This window comes from Dendropsophus ebraccatus, chromosome 10 (assembly GCF_027789765.1).
Source record: "Dendropsophus ebraccatus isolate aDenEbr1 chromosome 10, aDenEbr1.pat, whole genome shotgun sequence".
Taxonomy (NCBI): Eukaryota; Metazoa; Chordata; class Amphibia; order Anura; family Hylidae; genus Dendropsophus; species Dendropsophus ebraccatus.
This window is the reverse complement of record NC_091463.1, coordinates 23,001,520-23,017,278: the sequence shown is the minus strand read 5'-3', so window position 1 is coordinate 23,017,278 and position 15,759 is coordinate 23,001,520. Positions and strand designations below refer to the sequence as shown.

Below are 15,759 nucleotides of genomic sequence, written 5' to 3'. Positions count from 1 at the left end.
GCCCTAATTTTTCAAAGGGTATAAAATATACACTGTGTAAACTGTACACAGCAACCAATCACAGCTCAGCTTTCATTTAACCAGAGCTGAAAGCTCAGCTGTGATTGGTTGCTGTGGGCAGTTTTCACCAGTGTATATTTTACACCCTTTAATAAAATTCACCCCTTGTTTTTAAATAAACTGATGCCAGAAACATACAGATCTGTAAATGACTTTTATCTCAAGCCTTCCTGTACTTATCAGCTGCTGTATGCCCTGCCGGAAGTGTTGTATTCTTTCCACCAGTCTGACACAGCGCTCTCTGCTGCCACCTGTGTCTGTTACAGAAACTGTACAGAGCAGGAGAGGTTTTCTATGGGGTTTTGCTACTGGGCTGGACAGTTCCAGTCATGAACAGAGGTGGCAGTAGAGAGCACTGTGTTATAGACATAGAGCAGTCATTGTCTTAAAAACATAGGGAGATATTTATCAAGCAATTTTATAATAGCTAGACCCTGACTGCTTATTATGGGCACAAAGTCTCATAATCATGCTCAGATCATATACCTGTCTGGGCATGCTGGGAGACAGCCAACCAAGAAGCTTGAGTTTTAACTATTCTCATGACTTGGTGACCATCAGGCTATGCAATGGCTTTATGTAGCAGTCACGCAAACACACTGTATACACATGCTTAAGGTATGTGATTACTGACAGATGTATAATAGTGTGTGATAGTCAAGCAAACAGGCTTCCCCTTTGTAGGCCCAATCTTGAATTTCTATCTCTCTATGTCAGTTCTGTACATAGAAGACAGACAGCCTTATTACAAAGACTATGCACATCTATAATGATGCTGAGCTTTACCACTCAGGACAGAAGGACCCTGTATTTCTTTTCCCCATCATGCCCATCCCATAACCTTGGCACAGTTCTTCAATCTTTTTTGGTTACACTGCAGTTCATCTGGAGTGGTAGCTGAACTCAGAAGTGTTCGGCCCTACAGAGAATGAAGCGCTCTATTAATTGTGAGGAAATGGCCTCACCATTCTTGGGATCGGTGGGGGTTCGGGTGGTCAGACTCCCAGTCAGCAACGTGTTATACTCTTTAGGGGCCTTTAACGCAGGGTAATTATTGTCTGAGCAATCGGCTCATGAAAGAGCAACTGCTCATATGTCAGCTCATCACTGGGATCATTGGGTTGGTCATCCACACATATCACTGTGTAAACAGGTAATGTGTGACCAACAATTACGTAAATGAAGGGCCATATGAATCATCTGGCAATTGTTCATGCAGCCCTAGCCTCACAATCACTAGATAAATGAGCACCGATCTGCTAGATCAGCACATCAGGCAGGGGTCTGCCCATCCTGAAGGACTCTTAGGGCATGTTCACAGTAAATAAGGTGGAATTCCGCGGTAGTGAGTTTCGACTCTCGCCTTGACATGTCAGTTCTTGCACAGAGAGCGGCGGGAGTGGAGGCGTGCAAGCCCTTTCATAGAGAAGCTATGGCACACTGAGGAAGGCGGGATTCCGCATCGGAATGCTCCGCCATGGAATTCTGCCTCATTTACTCAGTGTGAACATACCTTTAGGTTGCAAATTGAAGCCACAACCGATATGAACAGAGCTGTGCCCTGTAAACAAGAACATTATTTATGTATGTAGGGGCCCACCACCTTGAATTTCCTATCTTCCAAGGTGACCAGATCTTTTAGTAGTGTTTCCTCTCAAAGGTTATGCCATTGGAAGTAGTGCAAAGCTGGCAGGAAAACATTTCTGTAAGGTTGGACCACTAGTCACAGTACACCGCAGAGGCTGCCGTCGCTAGAAACTGATGGTTTAAGACAGACCACCATGGCTTGCTGATTCATGTGGATGGACCTCAAAAAGGGATAGGATATGTTCCAACCATGGAAAGACTATTCCGTCTCCATTACTATAATCTACCCCCAGGCCCTGTGATTGCACGATGTACAATGGGAAGTTGCACAGCTGACATAGAAGATATCATTTTAAGCTTTACAAAAACAGACACACTATTTCGAGAAGTTGTTGCAATACATACTGTACATTAGAGCTGAAGTTATTCTCAAGGGGGTAACTAAGGTTATCATAGAAAACATTACTAAATCGTAGAAAAGGTTGGAACAAACTCCAGGCAGATGTAGCTGAGAATTTTATAGTCTTGTGATAAACTCTGTACTAAGAATAGATATGAAATAGTAAAAATGGGCAGAATACACTGTAAAGATTCCTTTACTTCAAGGGTAGTCCAACTGGCGGCCTACCAAGCCTTTCTTGTATCTCCTGGCCTCCTGGAAAGCAACAGAGATCATAGTGGGTGATGGGTTTTCTGACCTTGTTTTACTTCTGTAGCTATATTCAAGAAGGAAGGATGTTGACTGATTAAATCAGCCTTATATAAGGTATGCTGAATTAACACGAAGAGGTTCCCAATTGTGAACATGAGAGCAATGTCTCACTGATGTCAACTGCAAAATGACCCAATTAGACTATGCCCTACAAGGCTGCATTCACACGTTCCGTTTTACAGCCCATTGCTTTCTATTGGGCTATTCAGACGTTCCGTGATTTCATGGATCCGTGATTCGTTCCATTTAAAAATAGGACATAACTCGGAACGGAAGCACGGAACGGATTCCCCATAGAAATCAATGAGATCCGGATGTGACATCAATCAATGTATTTAAAATGCTTTAAAACAGATCCGTGAAGAAACGGACAGAGATGAAAAACTGACTTTTGCACGGATCACGGAGGTAGCTATCAGACCACAACCCCGGACCAGGAAAATTACTGAACGTTTGAAAGCAGATGGTTGTAACCAGTAAATAGAGATGAGCAGAACTCGTCGATCGTTCAGTATTTGCATACTGGTGGCTGAAGAAGTTAGATGCAGCCCTAGGGAGTAAGGGATAAATGGATACAGCCATAGGCCATAGGTTCATGTTTTCTAACTTCTGACACCAAATTCAAATGCTGTAAAACTCAATTTAAGCATGCTCGAGTTGCGCTCATCTTAACCAGTAACCATAAAAGGGGTTATCCAGCACTACAAAAACATGGCCACTTTTTCCAGAGACAACTCAGTTCCACTGAAGTGAAAGGAGCTTAATTGCAAACTGACCTGAACTGAAGACAAGAGTGGTGTTGTGGTGGTGTGAAAGAATGTGGCCATGTTTTTGTAGTGCTGGATAACCCCTTTAAAGGAGACCTCTCACCCAAACACCCGGGGCAGAGCCCGCGCGACACCCCCCCCCCCCCCCCCCCCAGATACTTACCCCATCCTGCAAGCATCCTGCCCCGGGTGCCAGGGTGAAAGGTCTCCTTTAAGTAATTCAGTCAGTATTCTCTCAATATCAGTTTTATTCAGGAAATCAATGGGTTCTAAAAGGGATAAAACATAGACCAACCTTTAAAAAAAGGGGGCTTTTTATGCCCTCAAGTCAGTCTGCCCTCTATTTTCCTAGGATGAAAGTCCAGATAGGTGCCTTCACTATAAAGTCTACTAATAAGTCTTTACAGATATGGTAGACTCTAGCAGCTAGGGAATTACTATGGTGGGAGCATGTAGACGTGAGCCCCTACTGATATATATATGTATATATGTCTAAAAGCTCTTAACACTCGAGGCATGGTTGGGCCAATGAAACTCCGATTTGTGTAATTTTGGATAGCTGGGCCTATTAAATAATCAAGGAATTATTAAGGAGCCAGCATACCAATGCATTCTGATTCTATAGCATTCTTATTGATTTTAATGGAGCTAAAGTCTAAATGCCCAATTGAGATCCTAATTCCCTAAAATCTTGCTGATTTCTTTGCTCAGACATGGTGAAGGGTCCCAATAGTAGCTTGATGAAAACAGATTTGCAATATAAACCTTGCAGCAACAAGATCCTGGCCTCCAGTCTTGCAAGCCTTTTGGTGAAAGAGAAGGGGATAAGGCTTTTCTTCCTACTTGGAGGAGAATCTATGGAGTTGCACAGCTCATTGTGGACATGTACTTTCCTGCAGTCACAGACTCTCTGACTGGCTTTTGGGGTCAGTGCACCATGACACATGCTGCTACATGTTATCTCTATGCTGCAGGGTCACTAGGACAATGTCAGTGATGTGGAAAGTTGGATGAGGGTCTTTGGTAGAGATCATGGGAAAACTACACAACCCTTTAACCTGAAACACAGTTAAGCTATTTAGGGTCAGATGGCTTTAATCCATTACTTATCACAGACCCTCCAAGTGTGCTACTCAGGGTACAATGTCTGTAGGTCAAGTATTCTGCATCAGGCACTAATGGGGGCACCTGACAGCTACATTTGCAAATAGGGCAGATGTAGAATAGGGCAAATAGGGCAAATTTGGGGGTCACACTTTTGAATGAGGCAGTTACAAAGGGTTCATTTGTGGCTGACAGACTTATGGAGGTGTTGGATGAAGCACTTATGGGATATACCTATGGGTAAAGGCCCTATCACACCAAGAGATTATCGGCCATTACTATCGGCCGTTACTACCAATAATCACTTGGCATAATAGCTAGCACAATGTCGGCTGATCCTTGTCTTTCAACATGTTGAAAATGTTTTCTACGATAACAACGGTCTGCTGGCCATAGCTCCATGCAATAGGAGCAGTGGCAGCAGACTGCCACTATCTCCTATGGGCTTCCCAGACAATCTAAGGATCAACCGGGGAGCCCCTCCCACAGCTTCCCGGGGCCCTCCACTTGCTGTTGGCCCATGTAATAGCATCGGCAGCAAGCAGGGAACAAGAAGCATGCAAGCTTTGATCTTACAGGTCAGTGCTCGCTTGCTCCTGCTGATCAACCCATGTAATAGGGGCTTAAGGCAGTTGTTGGGGTTATCGGAGGCTGAAACACTTAGGGGTTACAAGTAAGGGATCGCTTATCTATGGCTGAAGTTCTTATGAAGGCATACTCATGAATAACGTACTTCAGGGATCATGGTGCTCACCTAAAGTTTATAACACTTATAAATAAATTAGCTATGGGACTCATCTGTGGCTTAGATTTTTTTTGGGGGGTGGGGCGCTAGTGTTGTCTATGCGTAAGACTAAATGAGACAGTTATGGGGGAACCCATGTGGATGAGGCAGTTTTAGGACACCCCTATAAATGACACAGTTATGGTGGCCCCCCTATGGATGAGAACGTTTAATGGGGACCGATCTATAGCTAAAGCAATTATTGGGACACCCTTATGGATGAAGCAGTTATGGAGCTCATCTATGGCTAAAACACTTATTGGAGCACCCTTATGAATGATGCAGTTATGGGGCTCATCTAGGTGTGAGTAATGCACTTAGATTGCAAACGGTGATGTTTTGTTTTACTATGATAAAATGGACCCCTTTACATATATTTATTCTACTGCCCCATTAGTCATTGCAGTTTCAGAGACAAGCAATATGGCTGGCACGGCTATCTGAGGCCCCTGAAGTGGTAGTACAGTACATCTTCCCTTACCTGCACCAAGGCATAATTGTGCAGACTTCATTGCTATTTCTAGATATAAAAGCCGCCATTGTGAGCTGAGCCTGTCTCATCACATCCCATCTTTGCAGAGGTTTCTGCTGTATTCTTGAGAACAGAAGAGTGCATCTGCTCTGCTGAGCCCGGCCTTCTTTTAATCTGACAGAGGCAACTGCTGCATTGTCTTTTATCTGGAGATAAAACAAACGGTAAACTATCTGGCAGGATTTATATACCGCCATACATGGCTGTACAAGCACAGCAGACACACAGCTTATCTGATCAGCGGATACACACAGAGATTTTACGCTTTTGTTAAACTGTGGGAAAGTGACGTTAGTAGCAGATCTGTGTCGGAGTCTAATAATAATAATCATCATAAATGTTCCACTAAATTATCAAAAAAGTCTACACTAAATACCAGCACAGTATAATGTTATACACGGTTATGGTCTGGACTCCCTCCCTGCTTCTTGTAATGTTTTCCATTGCCCATTATACCAATGGTGTCAAACCTGCAGCTCTCCAGCTGTTGCAAAACTACAATATCTACAATATCAAAACTACAATATCAGCTTCGGCTGTCCAGGCATGATGGGAGTTGTAGTTGGAGCTGGAGGGTCTACATTAGAGATGAGTCAACCTTGTGACTCTCCCGAACCTGAGCGTGCAACATTTGATTAATGGTGGCTAAAGAAGTTGGATGCAGCCCTAGGAAGTCCTGCAAAACATGGATATGACTATGGCCTATGACTGTAGCCATGTTTTCCAGGTAACCTTAGGGCTGCATCCAACTTCTTCAGCCACCAGTAATCAAATGGCGCATGTTGGGGTTCAGAGTAACCCAAGCGTGTTTGAGGTTCACTCATCTCTACCCTACATCATTGTAAACAGGAGAGTCCCTAAAGATTTGTTTCAGCCGTATAGAAAATGGCACGAGTGTTTATGAAACACTACTATAAAGTAATTTCCAATTAATGTCTCCATTTAGATATCATATACTACTACCATATAGTGCCCATATAACACTGCAGTATGTAGTTCACACAAAACTCATATAAAGCATCCAAATAATACCATTATAAAGTAACTAAATAACTTGCCCACATTTCCCACACCAAGCCACACATAGTATTTTTAATAATACCGCCATACGCAACCTACCAAGACTGTACAGTATCTAAACCACACTCCTGTAAGCTCACACAATGCTGCCATATAGTTCCCATATAATACTGCAATATAATTGATAGGAATTGAGTCTCAGTGCTGCAATACTGTAGTCTATATGGAAAGCTGTATACACAGTATGTGCCCACTTGTGACATGTCTAAGTGAGACTGCATTCCCATTCCCCATGACATCTAATAAATTCTAAATGCAAATATTTTGGATCACGGCCTTGGATCGATAGAGATCCTGCAGCTCACTCCTTAGTTACCATGGCAACCGTAGTAAGTAAATGATAGAGCAGGCGCTCGCTGGGTTTCAGCACATCTTCCAGAAATCTAATGAGGGACCTTGTATGCCTGATCTGAGTTTCACAATTTATTCCCCGTTAGGTATATGGTATTAAGGATAGGGGATAAGTGTCAGATCTCTGTGATTTTAAGAACAGGGACCCGAGTCATGGACAGAGCCTTGGACAGGCGTGCCGTCACTCTATTCATTGTCTATGGAGTACAGATCTTGGCTATCCTCAGCAGCTTCATAGACAGTGAATGGCGAGGCAGTGCACATGTGCAGCTCACATATCTGTTCCAAAAACAGAACTTAGGTCCCTATTTTTCTATCCTGGTGCTCAAGCCCCCTCCCCTAGCAGAAACTAAACTTGTGTTAGAAGGTGCCAGTGATTTGTAATTTACTTCTATCTAAAAATTTCCAGTCTTATAGTACTTATCAGCTGCTGTATGTCCTCCATGAAGTGGTGTATTCTTTCTAATCTGGCAAGCAGGAAAGGTTTTCTATATGGATTTGCTACTGCTCTGGACAGTCCATGTCACATACAGTGGTGGCTGCAGAGAGCACTGTGTCAGACTGGAAAGAAAACACCACTTCCTGCAGGACATACAGCAGCTGATGAGTACTGGAAGAGTACCCATTTAAGCTAGGCATATACAAAGTCACCCTCTTCTTGGTCAACCATATAATGTGTATAAGAGCCTCTCCCTGGGCCTTCCTCCCTCTCTCTAGATGGAATGCATGCAACGCTCAGGAAAGCTGAGTGTCCATTGGTATGGGGGCGATTAGGAGAGATAGCTGTTAGAAAAGATGTGAGGGTCATAAGTCACCCTTTGTTGCAATGTGGACTCCAAAGTCACAAAGAGAGACCCAAACCCGTTTAAGTGGGTACCCATTGGAAAACCAATAAGAGAGGGCCCCATGACCAAGATCAATAGGTCCCCATTATGATGATGGATCTTAGGGCAGAAGGACTTGTTTTTTCTACAGACCCATTCCCTTGACCCTTGGGTCAATTTCCCACCATCTTCTTTGCAAGCTTTACAGTTCCAATGGCTAAGGGATTCCTGGACAAGTTCTCACCACCAACCAGAGCCCCATAGCAGCTGCATAGGCCTCCTTTATGGCACGACCAGTCTCTCCATCGCCCAGGGCCAGTGGCAGTCACTGCCGCCATCGCTGTATCTAAACACTCTGCCCAAGGCAATGTATTTTGTACATATCCCCCCTGACTCAGTAGCCCCCAGGTTATGGCCCTTGGTTCTGTATGCCCTTGTTAGTGCTATGGTTTCAGTTCTAACAGGACATTATACCAATACCATAACCCCTCAGCAATAGCATTTACAGCGCAGTATCAGCTCGGATCCATTATGCAGGTCGTACAGCAGGATATTCAATTTAAGGTAGAATTTCTCTCTAAAACAAAGGCTTTCGCTTCATCTTGTCAGTGTTTCTCAGATAAGACTGAATCCCTCAGCAGGTGACAGTAAGAATTTCCTTGCACCAAACAGATATGAAATGGCTGCTATTTACCGTCACACAGCTTGGCGATTCTAGATATAATCGTGTCTCCGCTATTTTGGCTCTGGCTGCTGAGGATCTGAAATCAAAGCAAATAAAAAAAAAAGCCAAGTCGTCTCCCAGAGGGGAAGCATAGGTTCCCGAAATAGCAGGCGAAAATTACAGGGCAGCTCGTAGAGATGTTAGCGTCAGCGGGCACACTACACACAGCCGCCTGCCTGCCCGGCTCTGCTGTGCCAGCACGTGCTCCTCTAATCAGCTGAATCCAAATGAATGGAAGGTTCACTACAGCGCCCGGCCATTGACACTGCATAATAAACCGTCTACACTGCATGACAAGCAGAGGAGGTGTGAGACTGAAATGCGTCAATCACATTATTTAATCAGGTCTCTATAGAGATAGGGGTCATGCACACTACTGTATTACAGCTCTGTACAACCTCCAGCTGTAATATGGTGCCTAGATAATTTGTTTAAAAAAACCCTTAGATCTGGTACAATTGTGTCCCATCTGCACGATCCTCTGTGAGCAGAATACATCTGCAGTGAAATATAAAGTATACTAAAAAGCCACAGAACTTTATTTATATTAGACCAGACAGAGATGGGGCCAAATCAGAAGGATAGATTGTCACTTGCATCCTCTATTGGATCAGCAGGATATGGTTCGGGATTATTTGCGTCTGATGACCGGTCAGGCTGTGGCCGCCCTCCCTGCGTGACCGCTCGTGCTGTGATGTGGCCGGTATGGGCTCTCTGTGGTTAGCACTGCTGGGAGTTTGTATGATTTTTGCAGTGTTTGCGATGGTTTCCTCCAGTTTCCTCCCACAATCCAAAAACATACTTAAAAACTGGCCCCAGACTGCCGGTTCTGAACACGGCTATAGAATACACTGCTACTACGCTATATAAATTAGGTTTTGTCCACATCTCGTTTTGCACATATGTGTAAGATGTACCTCTGATGTGTCCTCAAGCCCCTATGTATGTAAGCCAAAAGGCATTTTTTTGGCTGGTCCACTTTGAGGCTGAGTTCACACACAGTATATTTCAGGCAGTATTTGGTCCTCATGTCAGGTCCTCATAGCAACCAAAACCAGGAGTGGATTGAAAGCACAGAAAGGCTCTGTCCACACAATGTTGTAATTGAATGGATGGCCGTCATTTAATGGCAAATATTTGCTGTTATCTTAAAACAACGGCCGTTGTATTGAAATAATGGCAGTTATTTACCGTTATATGGCGGCCATCCACTCAAGTTCAACATTGTGTGAACAGAGCCTTTCTGTGTTTTTAATCCACTCCTGGTTTTGGTTGCTATGAGGACCTGACATGAGGACCAAATACTGCCTGAAATATACTGTGTGTGAACCCAGCCTGAGTCAACATAACTTTTTTTTCCCTCTAAGCTTTCTTACATAAAGGCACAATATTAGTTTTTTTTCCTCAAAATGGGATCCTATGGATTAACATGTCACATCCTTCCATTTGATCTATACATTGTCAGCTCTATATCTGCAATAGAAGCTCACAACGAGATGTGAACCAACAATGCATATATGAACCTAGCCTAAGGCCCTGCTAGAGGAGTCTGGCAGCGGCTTTTCTGCTACCTCCAAATCTAGAATAAATGCACATTTGGGTATTGGAAGAGATAGCTTTATATTTGGCAAATGAAGGCAGTACTTTTCCTGAAACAGAGACAGAAGGAGGTTTGGTTTACGCAAAGCCTGGATGTTTTAGAAAGGGATCGGTGGGGCATAACATGTCCTGCACTTTGAGATTGATGCGTTAGTGTGATAGGTGGCATCCATGCCAATGCAAACTGATATGCCACTCAAGGAGTGTGGTATGTTGACATCCTATAGGCTCTCAAGGGGTGGCCACCATTGTATTAGGGCACTGCACATTATTGAGATGAGCTCCTTGCTAGCAGAGTCATCGTCATTAGTGGAGCGCCTGCTCTGGCCAGAATAAATATTACATAGTTGTCCATTCATCTGGCCACACATGGCTTACCCAGGCGATGGCAGCTGATCACTGTGGACTAAAGAAGCAGGACCCAGAAATCTTTAAATGTCTGTATTTAATATCAACCTAAGACGTGTACAGGAATGGCCTTGGTTTTCAAATCTTCATCCTACAAGTTACTGAAAGAGACGTCTCACCCACAGGCCGGCCCGGTGGAGAGTTGCCACATCTTCCTGCAGTGTCTGGGCTCAGCATAGACCACAAGAGACCAGAAATCCTTACTCCAGCGGGTTTGCTGACTCCTTGTCCAGATGTTTCCAGCCCACGCTATATAAACACAGCCCGGCCTGAACAATGCAGCTCTCAATGAAGACCTTCTCTCTGACACAGATGAGTGGTCACGTACGTATACTCCAAAATTTCCAGCAGTGGCTGCAACTCACCGGGAAAATGCATAGATTGCACGGATATTACTAGCCGCAAACATACAGATGGATGCGAGGGCAGGATGAATGCCCAAGGGTGCATGGAAGAAGGCAATCACATAAAAGCAACCAGACAGATGTGGCCTGAAATGATGATGAGATGTAATGAAATGGCGGTATACTGCTCAGTATTGATCGGTTGTTGGATAATTCTTTACATTTAATTAATGGTGGAAATCCCAGTAGTTCAATACAGTGCAAGTATTAATAATGAACACATAGAGATGACGTGGGTATGGATGCCACCCAAGAACTAAAAACGCAACGCCAAGTGACCCCTACTGTGAAGGAGACACCAGGTTATCGTGATGCAAGAGAGATGCACTATATTCAGACTAAATGGAGACAACTATGGAACAACTTTTGCTCTTCACATCTAGTTGCATCAGAGGGGATAAGGGGATGAAAAGTTGGTGTTGGTTACTTAGAGACCCCAGTGTTGCAATGTAATTTGGTCCACCTGAAGGTATGATAATTTGGACCCAACTTCCAGCTATATATGGAGGGATTGGGATATATAGGTGTCGGTCATGCTAAAGACCTCCAGTGATGCAATGTAATTCCTTCGGTGCACCTTAGGGTATGATTATTTGGGCCCAAGCTCCAGCTCTACAGAACATGTAAACATCCCATCACAGGATTGATCATACATCCCCATCACAAGATGTATCATCAATAAGATCTAAAAGGTTATTGATAAATCATCCAATAAGAAATAGACCGGAGTTGATAGTCAGCTCCAAATGGGTCTGTCTTCTGCTGGGCATTTTGGCCCATTACTGTGTCAGGGTCTGGGCCAAGAATACAAAAAAAAAAGCTACATAGGTAGTTTGATAATATCCAGTATGACCAATATAAGAGACCATAATTATCAAGCCATGTAATAGGCTCAGTAAGCAAGCACCGATTAACAAGATCAGCACTGTTTTACTCAGCTGGTCTGGTTGTGTAAAACAGCCCTAAAGCCTTATTCACATGTCTGCAGTGCTTCCATAGTGCTCCACAATTCACAGAGCACTGCTTTGAAGACAGTGATCCGTGCCGCAATTGTGGGTCCACACTTGGACTTATCTTTTTTTTTCAGTATAGTTCACGGCCCCATAAGCATGTACGGCTGTGTGAACATAGCCATTGAAATGCATGGGTCCTAATTTTAGAAAGTAGGACACGTGAATATGGCCTAAGACTGTAATTTCATAGGCTAGTCTTAAATATATCCCTGCCCATGTGCTGTCACACTGGATTTACCAAGAGGTGCCCCCTTCTTGATAAGTCCAAAGACTCCTGAGGCTCCACGTATGTGACTTTTTGTTGATACATGCCAGGCACACACTTTAAAGGGGTTATCCGCAGAGCAGAAAAAGGTCCTACCTGTCTTGTGTTATGTCATGTGTTATGACAAGGAGACACATAGTACCTTTCACATATATGTATGTGCTTCCACAGTCCCAAGCAGGGAGGGGGAACAAGGAACAAGGAGGTGTTACAGCTTGCATTACAGCTTAAATTAATCACTGTCATCCACACGTCACGTTTACACGGGGTGATGTATGGTCAATAACAATGATTTAAATGGCCGCACAAAAGATCCAATCAGCTGACAAGCATCTGCTCATCCGCTGGCTCATCTCTAGGAACACTCATCGACCCGTGTATAAGGGCCTTTACTTCTGAGACTTGTAGGAAGTTGTAAAGTACTAATCTCCCAAGGGAAGTGTATTCTCAGCAGTGTTCTCATAAAACGAAGGCTCTTGAAAAGAAAGGGGAAATAAACCCTTGTTATAATAGGAGGCCCATTTCAAACTTTGCTATGGGGCCCCCGTTCTTCTAATTATATTTAACCATTTATATCTATTCCTAAGCCTGCTGGGTGACAACCGATATGGCCGCCATTATAGCTCCCACAGGGGTTATTATCCAGCTTTCTCAGGCCCCTGAACACTACATGTGTCTTATTTTGCTCTGATACATCACTAGACAGTATAAGGACCCAGGCAGTAGTGGTCAGAATGCTCACACTGGATGTCACCCAGCTTTCCCAAAAGCGGATACAACTAAGAAACATCTGAAGAGCATTTCTGACCATATTATGATGTTTTCTTTTCATCTTTTTATCTTGCATTCCCAGGCAAGTTCGTGTCCTGTCGATAATCTCCTAATAAAACAATCTTTTCCAGCCCAAGGAAATCTGGGGTCTCAGCTCTTGGAAAATGTAACGGATTTGCTGGAAATGTTTCCTCTGCAGATGGTCGCTATTATTTACATTGGAATGCGCAGAAGGTAGTCGGCCCATGTGGGCATTGCAGGTGTTGTGTCATAAGGGGGGTGGAGGAGGAAAGGTCCCCCGTCCCCCTCTCATCCAAAATCATTGCATATAATGGCTGATCCCATATAGATGACAGGACAGGAAGAATATCTATAACCTGCTTTACTGGACTGGTGGGACCAAATTCTGCAGGTGGGCCACACAGACTATCATGTGGGTGGCCGTCATTATTTGTTATTAGGATTTTCAGAATAACACAGCTTGGGGATATGATCCTGTACCGGGGGTGGCTGTAATATAATTGGCCGCATAGCATGATGCAATCTGGAATGCGACCGTGTCCGGAAATGTCAGCAAACAACTTTTCCTTGTGTATCCATTTCCTATAAGTGAATATTTGAGGTTAGGACGCCTTTAGGACAAACCCTGACTGTAGATCCGGTCACTGTTACTAGTAATTTTACTGACATTGGGGGCGACATCTGATACGGCTGTATTATGTAAGGTAGGAGCAATCCCAAATAATAATAATAAAAATGCATACAACAGAATTAGATGTGTAATGTAAGTATACCCATCCAATGACTCCCCAAGGCCAACCATTTGACACCAATTGAGTTATTGGGTTGTCTAGTCACTGAATCCCGATGTCAGGCGGATTCATTCACTTATTGCAAAAGGAAGTATCTCCAGTATGGATGAGTCCGACCTATTTTGTATGCAATGTATCTATGCATTAGCTGAGCTAGAGCTGGAACAGACATACAGGGGGGGAGGAGATGCCACCAATACTGTATCTATGATTATGTCTTCCACATAGTAATGAGATGCTGACAACCACAGCTTACAGCTTGTTAGTTGCACTGCACCAATACTTAAGAAGTCATAAGATTTCAATGCAGTACAACAAGAAATAACCATATCTCACTCTATATGGATTCAATTGCATTCTTATTATTCTTTACAAAAATGCATTTTTCTGCATTTTAATGAGGCTGCAGTACCACCAACGTCCTGTATGTGGTGTTGTGTGCAACCTATGAAAAAAATGCAAATATTTGACACTTTCAACTATCATTACCGGTTCTATCTGCATTTTATACACTAATATAGGTTGGGTACAAGCTATACTATTCCATATTATAAAATACACATTAAAAAGGATTCAGTATAACGACTTGCAATGTGCGGTTCACTCACCATCATTCTGAAGTACATGGGTGCCAGGACTGGGCGCAGGCCCCCCAATATGATATGAGAAGCGTCTAGCTTGGAACTGCTTGGCATAGGATCCAGGCTCGTCTCTGGTGCTGGATGGGGGATAGGTGTATGCAGTGCTCCTGGGTCTGTTTACCTGCATGTTTGCAGGGTAGAGGGGACAGGCCTGCGTCCCTTTAACTGCCAGCTCACCCTCTCCCCTCTGACCATATGGGAAGCCAGGAGAGGTGTCTGGCTGCACAGACATAAAGAGGCTCCAGGCATTGGTATAAGAACATGGACAAGTAGCAGTACCCTATATTGCACAACAGCACAATATCACTTCTATGAATCCTCTCCTTATGCCAGATGAGCTGTGATGAAATCTCAATTTAACCATCCATATGTTTGATTTTTTTCCACCTCCCTCCTCCAAAAAAACTGCAGTATTTTTGTAATCCAAGGTGCTGTATCAGCAGGGGAAGCCACTGTGGAATCGAGGAGATACTGCAGTATGACTGCACCGCCAGAGCCTGGCTATGGGATCTTCTCTAATCCTATATTATAGGACGGTGCTCCTCAGCAAATCCTGGAGGGGCTCTGTCCATGGTTCACCGTCCTCCCACTGGTTTTCCTAGGTTTCAGTCTGATTGCTAATCCATCACTCCCGCTGTTCTTCTGCAAGGAGCAGATTGCTTGCCTTAAGGAAGGTCAGCTTCTGTGTGAATTAATTCCTTGTCCTGAGATGTCCTTAAATCCTCTGCGGCACCGCTTCCTAAAAACAGCAGTAGAGCCGGGTGATACCTGTCTCCTTTCCCTCCCGGCTGTGCCAGCACCCTTGGGTGCACAATCATGCCTTGTGTTCCATGCAGACGAGCCACCTACACACCTCGCTCAGCCTCACTCTATCATTTCTTTTGTTCTCCCTGCCTTTGCTAGTGATGCTTTTGGCTTCCACATACCCTCCTGCCTTCAGTTTTTTCTTCCCTTCTCTTCCCTTTTTTTCTCTCTGTGTATGTGAAATCTGACTCTCTTTCCTTGCCGTTGGATTTCACGTCAGATGTATTTAAAATCTGGTCTGGATTTTCCCCTCACACATGGTTTACCCACCCCCCATCTCACTGGAATACTGTCCTTTGCTTTTTCATGACTTATGCTGCATCCTGTCTTATAGTCCTATTAACCCATTGGTGCCTACACTCCTGGATCTAGAATTGCAGAGGGTCTTGGCGCAGTAAAATAAGATCAATTCCTTCTCCGGTCCTCTGTGTAAGGCAGCAGGCATGGATAGAAGGTACCGAATAGAAAAATCCACAATATATTATAAAGGGTTAACACCTGCTGCTGTTACGCCTGA

General features: G+C 43.9%; 1 protein-coding gene and 1 long non-coding RNA gene across 2 annotated transcripts in view; both read right to left on the bottom strand.

Moving 5' to 3' along the window:
* Window positions 1-15,366, bottom strand: part of FGD1 (FYVE, RhoGEF and PH domain containing 1) — an 86,307-nt gene extending 70,941 nt beyond the window's left edge. Inside the window, exon 1 of the mRNA XM_069942753.1 lies at window positions 14,406-15,366. Within this exon, the coding sequence (XP_069798854.1) occupies window positions 14,406-14,670 (265 nt within the window). The 5' untranslated portion in view covers window positions 14,671-15,366. The remainder of the gene's footprint in view (window positions 1-14,405) is intronic.
* Window positions 1,938-6,853, bottom strand: LOC138765734 (uncharacterized). Its single transcript, XR_011358628.1, has 3 exons — window positions 6,666-6,853; window positions 5,496-5,692; window positions 1,938-2,302 (listed from the first exon to the last, which is right to left on the bottom strand). It is a non-coding gene; the product is annotated as an uncharacterized lncRNA (long non-coding RNA).
* Window positions 15,367-15,759: the final 393 nt, after the last annotated feature.